At 35.3% G+C, this 13,628-nt stretch overlaps 1 protein-coding gene across 1 annotated transcript in view; it reads right to left on the minus strand.

Moving 5' to 3' along the window:
- LOC117339002 (allantoicase-like) overlaps window positions 1–7,133 on the minus strand; it is a 48,647-nt gene extending 41,514 nt beyond the window's left edge. The window contains exons 1-5 of the mRNA XM_033900367.1: window positions 7,064–7,133; window positions 5,485–5,539; window positions 2,682–2,763; window positions 1,524–1,586; window positions 1,041–1,155 (exon numbers count right to left, since the gene is read on the minus strand). Of these exons, the coding sequence (XP_033756258.1) occupies window positions 1,041–1,155; window positions 1,524–1,586; window positions 2,682–2,763; window positions 5,485–5,539; window positions 7,064–7,133 (385 nt within the window). The remainder of the gene's footprint in view (window positions 1–1,040; window positions 1,156–1,523; window positions 1,587–2,681; window positions 2,764–5,484; window positions 5,540–7,063) is intronic.
- Between the last annotated feature and the right edge of the window lie 6,495 nt (window positions 7,134–13,628).

Raw genomic sequence — 13,628 nt, forward strand, 5'->3', positions numbered from 1 at the left:
TGTGTGTGTGCGCGCAATAATTTACAAAAAGATTTACGGAATTGAAAGCGTCCGGATATTTCTACCGGTTTTATTTCTGTATTATAAATCTAAGTGTAGCCATAAAGATATTTGGTCATTATAACGAAACGACCACTCCATATAATGAAACGATCACTTCATATAATGAAATAATCACTTCATATAATGAAACGATCACTTCATATAATGAAACCATCACTTCATATAATGAAACCATCACTTCATATAATGAAACCATCACTTCATATAATGAAACCATCACTTCAAATAATGTAACGATCACTTCATATAATGAAACCGTCATTTCATATAATGAAACCACACTTCATATAATGAAACAATCACTTCATATAATGAAACCATCACTTCATATAATGTAACGATCACTTCATATAATGAAACCATCATTTCATATAATGAAACGATCACTTCATATAATGAAACAATCACTTCATATAATGAAACGATCACTTCATATAATGAAACCATCACTTCATATAATGAAACAATCACTTCATGTAATGAAGCGAATACATCATATAATACAAGTTACCACATAAGGCAGCTATGGCGTTCCATATAAACCAGTTAGGCACAGTGTGTATATATAGCTATATGCTTCATGGGACGAAATGACTTGAAACAAATTGACAGATTATGCAAGCTATATGAACTCTATAGTCATGCTAGTTCCCACATATAAAATTCACTTCCAAGATTCTGGAAGTAGTCATTTGATTGGCTTGTCCAAAAGGTCACCTTGCAGAAATGACCCCTTATGGGATGTTAGTAGATGTTCATGTAACGGAGTGAGAATTGCATGATGATCTAGATTTCAATTAGATTGCTGTAGTCACACCAAAGGAAATGGGTGTTGAGTAAAAGTGGACCAGACACGCGCATAGTAACTTTTTGTTTTTCTACACATGGGTATTGCTTCACTTCTACAATAGTTAGATTATAGTCACTATAGTTGACACTTGAAGCAGGCCAACATGTAGCTTTGTGATATAGTATACCTAGCTGTATAATACACCAGTCATGTCCAGCCATCCTCTTCCTCCTCGTCTCCCAGCCATCCATCCACTTTCCAAACACTGTAAATACGCCTTCCTTAAATACTGGAGCTACAGGCTGCACCAAAACATGAATAAGTTAAAGTAATATCCCAGCTTTAAATCAATTTTGGTATATTGTTAATATGTAAATGGTTCAAAGCTGATAATCAAAATGTATATATTAACAGATGAGTCAAAGACCATGAATTGCAGACTTTGTTAGAAAAACCAAACTGCAGAAACATTATAATTTAAGAACATTTGTATATCCATCGCCTTTATACATTCAATTATTTTGAAAGTTATTGTCAGATGAGAATTCATCTGATTAGCTAATTATTATATTTACAGAATTATATCACTTTGTCACCCATTAATGTACGACCACATTAAACTAGGACTATATATACATTGGAGCTCCTTGATACTGTACATTCTACTTACCTTTAACAAATTGTCTGCTACTGCAAAATAGTCATCTGTCGCAAAACATATTTTACCACCAACCTGATACAAAACAAAGAATTAAATTGTTATCCCATTAATACTTTTCACTAGTAAACAACACTTTCTATAACTACATGTACAATGAAGTCAAATCTCGACCATGCAATAAGGTGATTTTTTTTAATTAAGTCATAATATGTATAATGTAGACATGAATGTATTACAACGTGCATGTATCTATTCTGACAAAAGTTTGGCATACCTGAAATAAGTAGGAAATTACTCTGTTCATGACCATGACTGAGCAACAAAACTTAAGTCCTATGTCTTTTTCACGGCACTATATATACAAACCAAGACAGGTTTGAATTTAAAAGCACATGAGCTTGACACATTTCTATGTATGACCCATGATAAAAAATTAACCCCAAGGTCAGACCCCTAGATTACTTATTATTGATGATAATAAATGACCTAGGGTTGTATCCTGGTCTTAGTTTTTCGTTCTGGGGTATAGGAGTACATTGTACCGCAAACCCCTGTGGTGAAAAGTTAAAAGATGGGAGTTTGCATAAACATTAATTAATTCTGGGAGAAATACTAAATATATAATTAATACTTGAAGATCAATACTTAGTCTAAAAATGCATCCTGCATGTTTAATAAGCAATGGTTAGAAGAATTAAAAGTGATGTTAGCTAGGTCAACTTCATGTATTTTACAACAAATGCGAAACAAGTTATATCAATAATGCTTGTTGGCTCAGATGGAAGAATACAAAAGGTCAAAAGGTCATTAAGGGTGAGAGGAAACTGAAGTTCCGGGAGAAAATCCAAGTGATCGAGCAGGTGATCCTTTATCTTTTCACTTCTGATTGAGGACTCAACACTGGTCACCTAACGCCAGGTGGAAGGTGTGTGACCACCGAGTCACCTGACCACACCAGTGATGTATCACTCCTATTCTGTACTGTTTGTTTACTGCATGCTGTATGAAAGGTATCCAGGTATTAGATTTTAAGTTGGATACAAAACTACATTGAGTATTGAACTTTCACTTTCACTTTCAACTGACCATTCTAGGGAATTCAGGTTACACATCAAGATGAACTTTAACTCAAAACCACATAAGCTTATGAAGTATAGTATTGAATACCGTATCTACAGCCAAATCATTCAGCTCAGTAAACTTTGGCGCCTTCCTCTCAGTATGATCTAGGTTCCTGTGCCATATCCACCTGTATAACAGAAATCAGGTTTATACTTAATGAGTGATCATCTGATATGGGGTGGCAGCTCACTGGGCCATCTATTGCTAGCTGCACTGTTTTTGTCACTGAATTTTAACATTTCAAAGAAACCATAAACAGTTATTTGTGGTTGACTTTTCCTTGTTGGTCCTTTCCTGTCTTCAGATACAGCTAAGGAACAGTCTATTTTCACAAATCTTTAAGAACCTTCAGAGAACAGGACAAAAACAAGAAAATGACTGATTATACATAATAGAAGGCACAGGGGCTTGGCACATCATGTGGAAAATTGTGCCAAGCCCCTGTGATAGAAGGGACACAAAAGCAACAATGTATGATTGTGATAATTTAAAATACATATATATGTATAACGTATTAATGTAAAAAGAAGGATGTCGACACATATAAAACAGGTCATTAACGAATGAAGTCACGTCTCATATCATAAACAAGTCAAAAACAGAAATGATATCGGGGCCTCTGTCAGACTTTAAAGGTTCCAGAAATATAAATGGCTTACTAGAGATGAAATATGATACATACATGTACATTTTGAGTACAAAAATCATGATGTACATTGTACATCACAGCCCAACACCTGTGTTACCGACGAACACCAGAGTGTGTCAGCTACCACTGGTCGTATTGAATCGGATACCTAAAGATTATATTTTGTATTTTATAAAACATTGTTAACAGTTATATCAATCTGAAAAGTGTGAAAGATTTTTGATGTATTTAATACATAACACATGAACATCATAAATGTGTAAACAGATTGTAACCCTCTCATAACCACTTACACGTTATAATCAGTGACACCAACGTTAACTTCTACAGGTAAACCCTTCACAGTGTCCTCAGAGGGAGACACATACCCACTCTGTACTGCATTTCATTATCCACAAGTGTAATACATACCTTTCTTACCTAGGATTACACCTGTGTCCCATTGACATGGAAATTTTACTTAACTCTCAAAAAAATCATAGTATAAACTCATCTTAAATAGTCTGGCCCCCAAACCCTCATTGCAAAATATCACAATTACAGTCAAACATTGTGTACAATTGTATAGTTAGAGCTAGGTCATAGTTATGGTAACTATGACATTTTCAAAGAATTTCTTTATTTTGAAATAAAAATTCTTTAAAAATGTCATAGTAAGCATAACACCCCAGATTAAATTATTTCTGTAAAACTGTAAAACAACTGACAGATCTTTGTTGACAACCTCTTCTTATGCAGGAACTTTCAAAATTTTTAAGAACAAACAGATATTTATTTTTGAAACCAACAAGTCACAATTTTAAACATTGTAAACTTAAAGAAGTATCAAAGTTATCATGAAAACTTTGAAGTTATGGTGACTTTACCGAAGTAGTCATTTCCTGAATCAGAACTGGCATGCATATATGTGCTGTATTTAAGTGGTAAATTACCAATTTAACACCTATGAACTTAGAATATAAATCAAATTCATTTCTTTTAAAAACTTTGTAGAAACTATACTGCCAGCCAACTGATTCTAAAATGCCCTTCAGTTAATCAGGAGTTTTTAGGGTATGTGTTTTGACAAAGCCTAGTCATATACATTGTACCTAAGATCGAGGTTACCTTGAATGTATGTTAAGATATATTTTTTTCCACAAACTATTTCACTAATACCTTATCACAGACTACTACATGTACATACATATGTATTATTAAGTAATGTTTACTATCACCCTAAGGAGGGAAACAAGAGATATATATGTTATTGTTATGAAATATATAATTTTAATTTTTCACTTTATAATCATTAAAACAATGGTGGTTCTAGCATATTATAATCTACATAGGAAGGTTCACAGGGGATTGGGACACAGAACACTCAGATTTGTTTATTCCCTTTAAATTGGCAAGAATGGAAGCTTAATTAAGTTTACAGCAATTTTTTATCAAAATTGCTGTAATGAGTAAATTTTGAGGAGGTGGAAAATGTTCACAGATAATGGATGCATTGATTAACTTGTGAGGAGAGTAGTACTGCTACCAGTAAAGGTCTGAGGACTGAAGAACACTAAAAGTTTCCCAATATATGTTAGTGTCTGCCATATACTAGATTACCACATTTATATGGAATACTACTTGTGTTTAAATGCAATCATTGCATTATTGAGCATTTTTTGTTTGATCTTAATCATCAAATTGTCTCATCTCTAATCATCAACTCGTCTTGATTTCTAACGAGGCAATAAGACAAATTACATTACCTCTAATATGTGGGAAATTTTATTCCAATAATTTATGTATCTACTGTAATCAGTAACTCAATATTTTGGTGATTTTATGATTAGGTAATATCATTAATTATAGTTGGCCATGATATAACTTGAGCCCTGACAAACTTTTTCTTTGATATACATGTAGGTCAAAGGTCAAAATAAAGGTCAGTGAGCTATATATTTCTGAAACATTGATACCTATAGCCTCAATTAACTGGGTGAACCAGTGGGTGCCTAATAAAACCAACACCAACATATTCTGGAATTCCAAATATACACATATAGTTTAACTTGAGTGTATTGAATCAGTATTTGTGCAATTCATTCATTGTAAAAATAATTGTACATGACATAAACGTGTCAGTATTAGCGTGTTTTGATCTGTGCTTTCGTGTCATCCCCTCGATGTCTGAGAGATAAAATGCTGAATGGTCCCATTTACCTGGTGAGATGTCGCCATTTCTTCAGCTTGTCTATATGTCCATACTGTTGTTCATCTAAAAAAGAACATACATTCAGGTCATCTACCCTCCACAAAATGGATTTTGATATACAAATGTATATGTATACATTAATATGTAAATTAATGTTTGTAAGCCTGTCAGTTTACCATGCAGACTTTATTTATAGACTGGAATGTAACTTTATCTTTCACTACATTGTACTGATGTTGAGGCTGTGATTTAGAAATTATCAGACCGCATCATGATCAGTGTAAAGCACTATATACATGTATATATATATACCTGGAACAAGGAATTTCAAGGTGAAGCATTTAAAACCTCAATCAAATTGTTATCTATAAAGTTGAGGGAAAATGGATCAAAGATATCAATGATTATCTACCTAAGGTATACATATTACATCATCAAGAATTGTATCATGCAACAGTTCACTATAAAAAAAACGTTTTTCAGCTACATGTAAATGTGACTTAAATTATTTGGCTACTTCAACACACAAATAATATGTAACCATGTATAAGTGGGATTTTTCATTTAACTATTCAGAAAGCTATATCTATGGATCTCCAGATACATATACACAAACTCCCATTAAATACTAGATATAGTGATTTGAGTGAAAACCTAAGTACCTTTACTAATATCACTTTCTTGAGGCAATCACATTTAAACATTAGCACATTTCAAAAATAATATGTTGATATAAATCATACCATGTACTTGTATACATGTACATGTATATGCTCTCTGTGGATCAGGTTACAAAGACTGTCACTCACATCCTTCACTACCAACACAACCCAGTTACTTATAATAGCTTTGAATAAAATTATCAGTGATAGTGGAGAAGTTGTCAAAACAACAGTGTGGCACTGAATATAGTGAAGTTGATTTACTCCATGTTATTTGAATTCATTTTGGCACCACTGAATGAATTTGAAATCTTCTTCCATAAGTTCAAATTAATAAAACAAATTCATAATTTTAAAAAAAAAGTCTCCACTTGATAGTATTGGAAGCATCCACATGCATTGATGCATGAACATGTGTAGATATTGATGCATCGCAAAACAAATATCAAATTTTGCAAAATTACCATACAATTATGTTTGGTTGAAATACATGTACCTGCAATGTTATTTTTATGAGAAACTGAGCTAAACACACAGTTTTAAAGTCCAGATTTCCAGAGTCACTGGACCTTTATATAGATTCTGTGTGATATATATTCCATAATCACATAAAGGCTAAGTTAAGATTTCCACTTTTAGATAACCAAGTTTGGTTAAGGTTGGACTTTATATACTATTGTACATGAAAAAACTGATACCTCACACAAAGTAATCATTAAGTGGCATAGCTAGCTACAAAAAGTGTATGCTGTTTGCCAATTAAAGCATTCAACAACTTTAAAAAAAATAAAAAAACCTCCAAATGAGTAAAGAAAAAAACCGAGAGAAAAAGAGAGAGAGATAAAAGTTTATAAAGCATCCATATAATTTTTGCTATGCTATGCTTTACTGTTTACATATTAATGTGGTTTTAATTGTTTCTAACTCTGATGGATCACAGTATTTGGCCCTTGGACAGATACCTGGATGCGCTGTGACCAGGACCGGTGTGTCATCATAATAGATTCTACTATTATAGTAGTAGAGGGTGTGTCATCATAATATATTCTACTATTATAGTAGTAGAGGGTGTGTCATCATTATAGTTTCTATTATTATAGTAGTAGAGGGTGTGTCATCATAATAGATTCTACTATTATAGTAGTAGAGGGTGTGTCATCATAATATATTCTACTATTATAGTAGTAGAGGATGTGTCATCATTATATATTCTACTATTATAGTAGTAGAGGGTGTGTCATCATAATAGATTCTACTATTATAGTAGTAGAGGGTGTGTCATCATTATAGTTTCTACTATCATAGTAGTAGAGGGTGTGTCATCATAATAGATTCTACTATCATAGTAGTAGATATGTGTCCTCATTATAGTTTCTACTATTATAGTAGTAGAGGGTATGTCATCATAATAGATTCTACTATTATAGTAGTAGAGGGTGTGTCATCATTATAGTTTCTACTATTATAGTAGTAGAGGGTGTGTCATCATTATAGTTTCTACTATCATAGTAGTAGAGGGTGTGTCATCATTATAGTTTCTACTATTATAGTAGTAGAGGGTGTGTCATCATTATAGTTTCTACTATTATAGTAGTAGAGGGTATGTCATCATTACAGTTTCTACTATTATAGTAGTAGAGGGTATGTCATCACTATAATTTCTACTATTATAGTAGTAGAGGGTATGTCATCATTACAGTTTCTACTATTATAGTAGTAGAGGGTGTGTCATCATTATAGTTTCTACTATTATAGTAGTAGAGGGTGTGTCATCATTATACTTTCTGCTATTATAGTAGTAGAGGGTATGTCATCATTATAGTTTCTAATATTATAGTAGTAGAGGGACTGTGTCATCATTATAGTTTCTAATATTATAGTAGTAGAGGGTATGTCATCATTATAGTTTCTACTATTATAGTAGTAGAGGGTGTGTCATCATTATAGATTCTACTATTATAGTAGTAGAGGGTGTGTCATCATTATAGTTTCTAATATTATAGTAGTAGAGGATGTGTCATCATTATAGATTCTACTATTATAGTAGTAGAGGGTGTGTCATCATTATAGTTTCTAATATTATAGTAGTAGAGGATGTGTCATCATTATAGTTTCTACTATTATAGTAGTAGAGGGTATGTCATCATTATAGTTTCTACTATTATAGTAGTAGAGGGTATGTCATCATGATAGTTTCTACTATTATAGTAGTAGAGGGTGTGTCATCATTATAGTTTCTACTATTATAGTAGTAGAGGATGTGTCATCATTATAGTTTCTACTATTATAGTAGTAGAGGGTATGTCATCATTATAGTTTCTAATATTATAGTAGTAGAGGGTGTGTCATCATTATAGTTTCTACTATTATAGTAGTAGAGGGTATGTCATCATTACAGTTTCTACTATTATAGTAGTAGAGGGTGTGTCATCATTATAGATGCTACTATTATAGTAGTAGATATGTGTCCTCATAATAGTTTCTAATATTATAGTAGTAGAGGGTATGTCATCATTATAGTTTCTACTATTATAGTAGTAGAGGGTGTGTCATCATCATATATTCTACTATTATAGTAGTAGAGGGTATGTCATCATTATAGTTTCTAATATTATAGTAGTAGAGGATGTGCCATCATTATATATTCTACTATTATAGTAGTAGAGGGTATGTCATCATTATAGTTTCTAATATTATAGTAGTAGAGGTTGTGTCATCATTATAGTTTCTAATATTATAGTAGTAGAGGGACTGTGTCATCATTATAGTTTCTAATATTATAGTAGTAGAGGATGTGCCATTGATTCATCATTATCATGGTTTCTACTGTATGTACCGGTCTATAGATGTGTGAGTGTACATGTGTTGCGGAAATTGACTTGGTCGACCATCGGCGACCAGGTATATCATGGGTAGTGTCTGTCTAGAGTTCTGAGGGTCCTGGGTTCAAACCACGGTCTGGCTGCTACATTTTCTCCTTCTCCTGTTACATAATTGGCGGGCTTGCCTACCCTTGTTTAAAGCATTGGCAGTATGCTTAGCAAGGGGATATCCGAACTTATGCTCTCCGGGTCGAATGCATTAAAAAAGGAGGGAGGAATATGTAGTCGAACTGGACTGGGTCGATCAGCGGCGACCAGGTACAAGCTCAGTGGTAGAATGTCTGTCTAAAGTTCGGAGGGTCCCGCATTGGAACCCCGGTCTGGTTGCTACATTTTCTCCTTCTATTGTTACACATATACATGTACATTAAACCTATTTTACAACATACGTAGCCCGAGTTTTCTCTGGCCCTGTCACCCATGAGACAAGGTGACAGGGCCAGAGGAAACTCGGGCTACAATATACCCTGTGCAATGTGCCAGATAGCTTCAACAGTTCAAGGCTTCTAGATCTGTATACAAGTGTTTGGTTGCATTGCATTGTACAAAAAATACCATGTTTATTGCATGACATAAAGTTTGATATAAATGCTTACCTTCAAAATATAATCATTTGATTACAGAATATACTAGGCACTGCTGAACTGTTTTGCATCGGAATCAGTAGATCTATGCCAAAACATTGGCAAAAATAACTTTTCCAAAACACTTATATATTTCCAGCATCAGAAAATCGAAGTTACTACTGCGGAGTGCGTGAAAGGAGCGTCCAAACAACAGGGGGATAGATGCATGTTTACTTTCAGTTCATCACGTAGCGATTAGGGACAGGGTGACATACGGATAATAGTTACGGACAGGAACCATAACGACTTTCAACCGTGTTCGCTTATAACGAGCGTATACCAAAAAAATGTATATATAACTAGGACCTGATAATATGTCACTGTCTGTGTGTAACTAAACTTATCTCATTATCTATAGCCCATTTTTATAGGTTTTAGGTGGCGAAATTAGGATTAGGTAAAACTGATTCCTGTAGTGTATACGTATGGCATACTGAAGTGTAGCAATTAATCAACACAAGCGGCAATGCTTCTACCCTTACTACTAAATAATTTGACCCAATGTGCCAATAAAGACGCCGTCCAAACAGCATGGCAAAACAATTGCTCAATTTTCTACGCTGCAATATTCACATTTCTTCAACATTCAGTATGAGAAAACTCAACATGGCAGTGATGGGCTGATAAGCCGTTTCTCTCGAGGACCCTTTTACAATCACAGGTGCTTTGGGTTAAATATCACTGTAGTAACAGGCTATATAGTTCATATACATGTACACTATATGATATCTAACGCCAAGCCTCTCACAAAGCCTGAAAAGATCCCGTACACTAGCTATAGCCTCTCACAAAGCCTGATAGGATCCCTTACACTACAGCTATATAGCCTCTCACAAAACCTGATAAGATCCCTTACACTAGTTATATAGCCTTTCACAAAGACTGATAAGATCACTAACACTAGCTATAGTCTCTCACAAAACTGTGATAGGATCCCTTACACTAGTTATATATCCCACAAAGCCTGATAAGATCCCTAACACTAGCTATAGCCTCTCACAAAACTCTGATAGGATCCCTTACACTAGTTATATAGCCTCTCACAAAGCCGGATAAGATCCCTTACACTAGCTATAACCTCTCACAAAGCCTGATGACATCCCTTACATTAGTTATAGCCTCTCACAAAGCCTGATAAGATCCCTTATACTAGCTATATAGCCTCTCACAAAGCTTGATAAGATCCCTAACACTAGTTATATAGCCTCTCACAAAGCCTGATAAGATCACTTACACTAGTTATATAGCCTCTCACAAAGACTGATAAGATCACTAACACTAGCTATAGTCTCTCACAAAACCCTGATAGGATCCCTTACACTAGTTATATATTCCACAAAGCCTGATAAGATCCCTAACACTAGCTATAGCCTCTCACAAAGCCCGATGAGATCCTTTACACTAGTTATATAGCCCCTCACAAAACCTTAAAGATCCCTAACACTATAGTTATATAGCCTCTCACAAAGCCGGATAAGATCCCTTACACTAGCTATATAGCCTCTCACAAAGCCTGATAAGATCCCTTACACTAGCTATAGTCTCTCACAAAGCCTGATAAGATCACTTACACTAGTTATATAACCTCTCACAAAGCCTGATAACATCCCTAACACTAGCTATAGCCTCTCACAAAACCCTGATAAGATCACTTACACTAGTTATATAGCCTCTCACAAAGACTGATAAGATCACTAACACTAGCTATAGTCTCTCACAAAACCCTGATAGGATCCCTTACACTAGTTATATAGCCTCTTACAAAGCCTGATAAGATCCCTAACACTATAGTTATATAGCCTCTCACAAAGCCGGATAAGATCCCTTACACTAGCTATATAGCCTCTCACAAAGCCTGATAAGATCCCTAACACAAGCTATAACCTCTCACAAAACCTGATAAGATCCCTAACACTATAGTTATATAGCCTCTCACAAAGCCGGATAAGATCCCTTACACTAGCTATATAGCCTCTCACAAAGCCTGATAAGATCCCTAACACTAGCTATAGCCTCTCACAAAGCCTGATAAGATCCCTTACACTAGTTATATAGCCTCTCACAAAGCCTGATAAGATCCCTAACACTAGCTATAACCTCTCACAAAACCTGATAAGATCCCTAACATTATAGTTATATAGCCTCTCACAAAGCCTGATAAGATCCCTTACACTAGCTATATAGCCTCTCACAAAGCCTGATAAGATCCCTAACACTAGCTATAGCCTCTCACAAAGCCTGATAAGATCCCTTACACTAGTTATATAGCCTCTCACAAAGCCTGATAACATCCCTAACACTAGCTATATAGCCTCTCACAAAGCCTGATAAGATCCCGAACACTAGCTATAGTCTCTCACAAAGCCTGATAAGATCCCTAACACTATAGTTATATAGCCTCTCACAAAACCTGATAAGATCCCTAACACTAGTTATATAGCCTCTCACAAAGCCGGATAAGATCCCTTACACTAGCTATAGTCTCTCACGAAGCCTGATAAGATCACTTACACTAGCTATAGTCTCTCACGAAGCCTGATAAGATCACTTACACTAGCTATAGCCTCTCACAAAGCCTGATAAGATCCCTTACATTAGTTATAGCCTCTCACAAAGCCTGATAACATCCCGTACACTAGCTATAGCCTCTCACAAAGCCTGATAAGATCACTTACACTAGCTATAGTCTCTCACGAAGCCTGATAAGATCACTTACACTAGCTATAGCCTCTCACAAAGCCTGATAAGATCCCTAACACTAGCTATAGCCTCTCACAAAGCCTGATAAGATCCCTTACACTAGCTATAGCCTCTCACAAAGCCTGATAACATCCCTTACACTAGCTATAGCCTCTCACAAAGCCTGATAAGATCACTTACACTAGCTATAGCCTCTCACAAAGCCTGATAAGATCCCTAACACCAGCTATAACCTCTCACAAAGCCTGATAAGATCCCTTACACTAGTTATATAGTCTCTCACAAAGCCTGATAAGATCCCTAACACAAGCTATAACCTCTCACAAAACCTGATAAGATCCCTAACACTATAGTTATATAGCCTCTCACAAAGCCTGATAAGATCCCTTACACTAGCTATATAGCCTCTCACAAAGCCTGATAAGATCCCTAACACTAGCTATAGCCTCTCACAAAGCCTGATAAGATCCCTTACACTAGTTATATAGCCTCTCACAAAGCCTGATAAGATCCCTAACACTAGCTATAACCTCTCACAAAACCTGATAAGATCCCTAACATTATAGTTATATAGCCTCTCACAAAGCCTGATAAGATCCCTTACACTAGCTATATAGCCTCTCACAAAGCCTGATAAGATCCCTAACACTAGCTATAACCTCTCACAAAGCCTGATAAGATCCCTTACACTAGTTATATAGCCTCTCACAAAGCCTGATAACATCCCTAACACTAGCTATATAGCCTCTCACAAAGCCTGATAAGATCCCTAACACTAGCTATAGTCTCTCACAAAGCCTGATAAGATCCCTAACACTATAGTTATATAGCCTCTCACAAAACCTGATAAGATCCCTAACACTAGTTATATAGCCTCTCACAAAGCCTGATAAGATCACTTACACTAGCTATAGTCTCTCACGAAGCCTGATAAGATCACTTACACTAGCTATAGCCTCTCACAAAGCCTGATAAGATCCCTTACATTAGTTATAGCCTCTCACAAAGCCTGATAACATCCCGTACACTAGCTATAGCCTCTCACAAAGCCTGATAAGATCACTTACACTAGCTATAGTCTCTCACAAAGCCTGATAAGATCACTTACACTAGCTATAGCCTCTCACAAAGCCTGATAAGATCCCTAACACTAGCTATAGCCTCTCACAAAGCCTGATAAGATCCCTTACACTAGCTATAGCCTCTCACAAAGCCTGATAACATCCCTTACACTAGCTATAGCCTCTCACAAAGCCTGATAAGATCACTTACACTAGCTATA

The sequence above is a fragment of the Pecten maximus genome, chromosome 12 (assembly GCF_902652985.1).
Source record: "Pecten maximus chromosome 12, xPecMax1.1, whole genome shotgun sequence".
Taxonomy (NCBI): domain Eukaryota; kingdom Metazoa; phylum Mollusca; class Bivalvia; order Pectinida; family Pectinidae; genus Pecten; species Pecten maximus.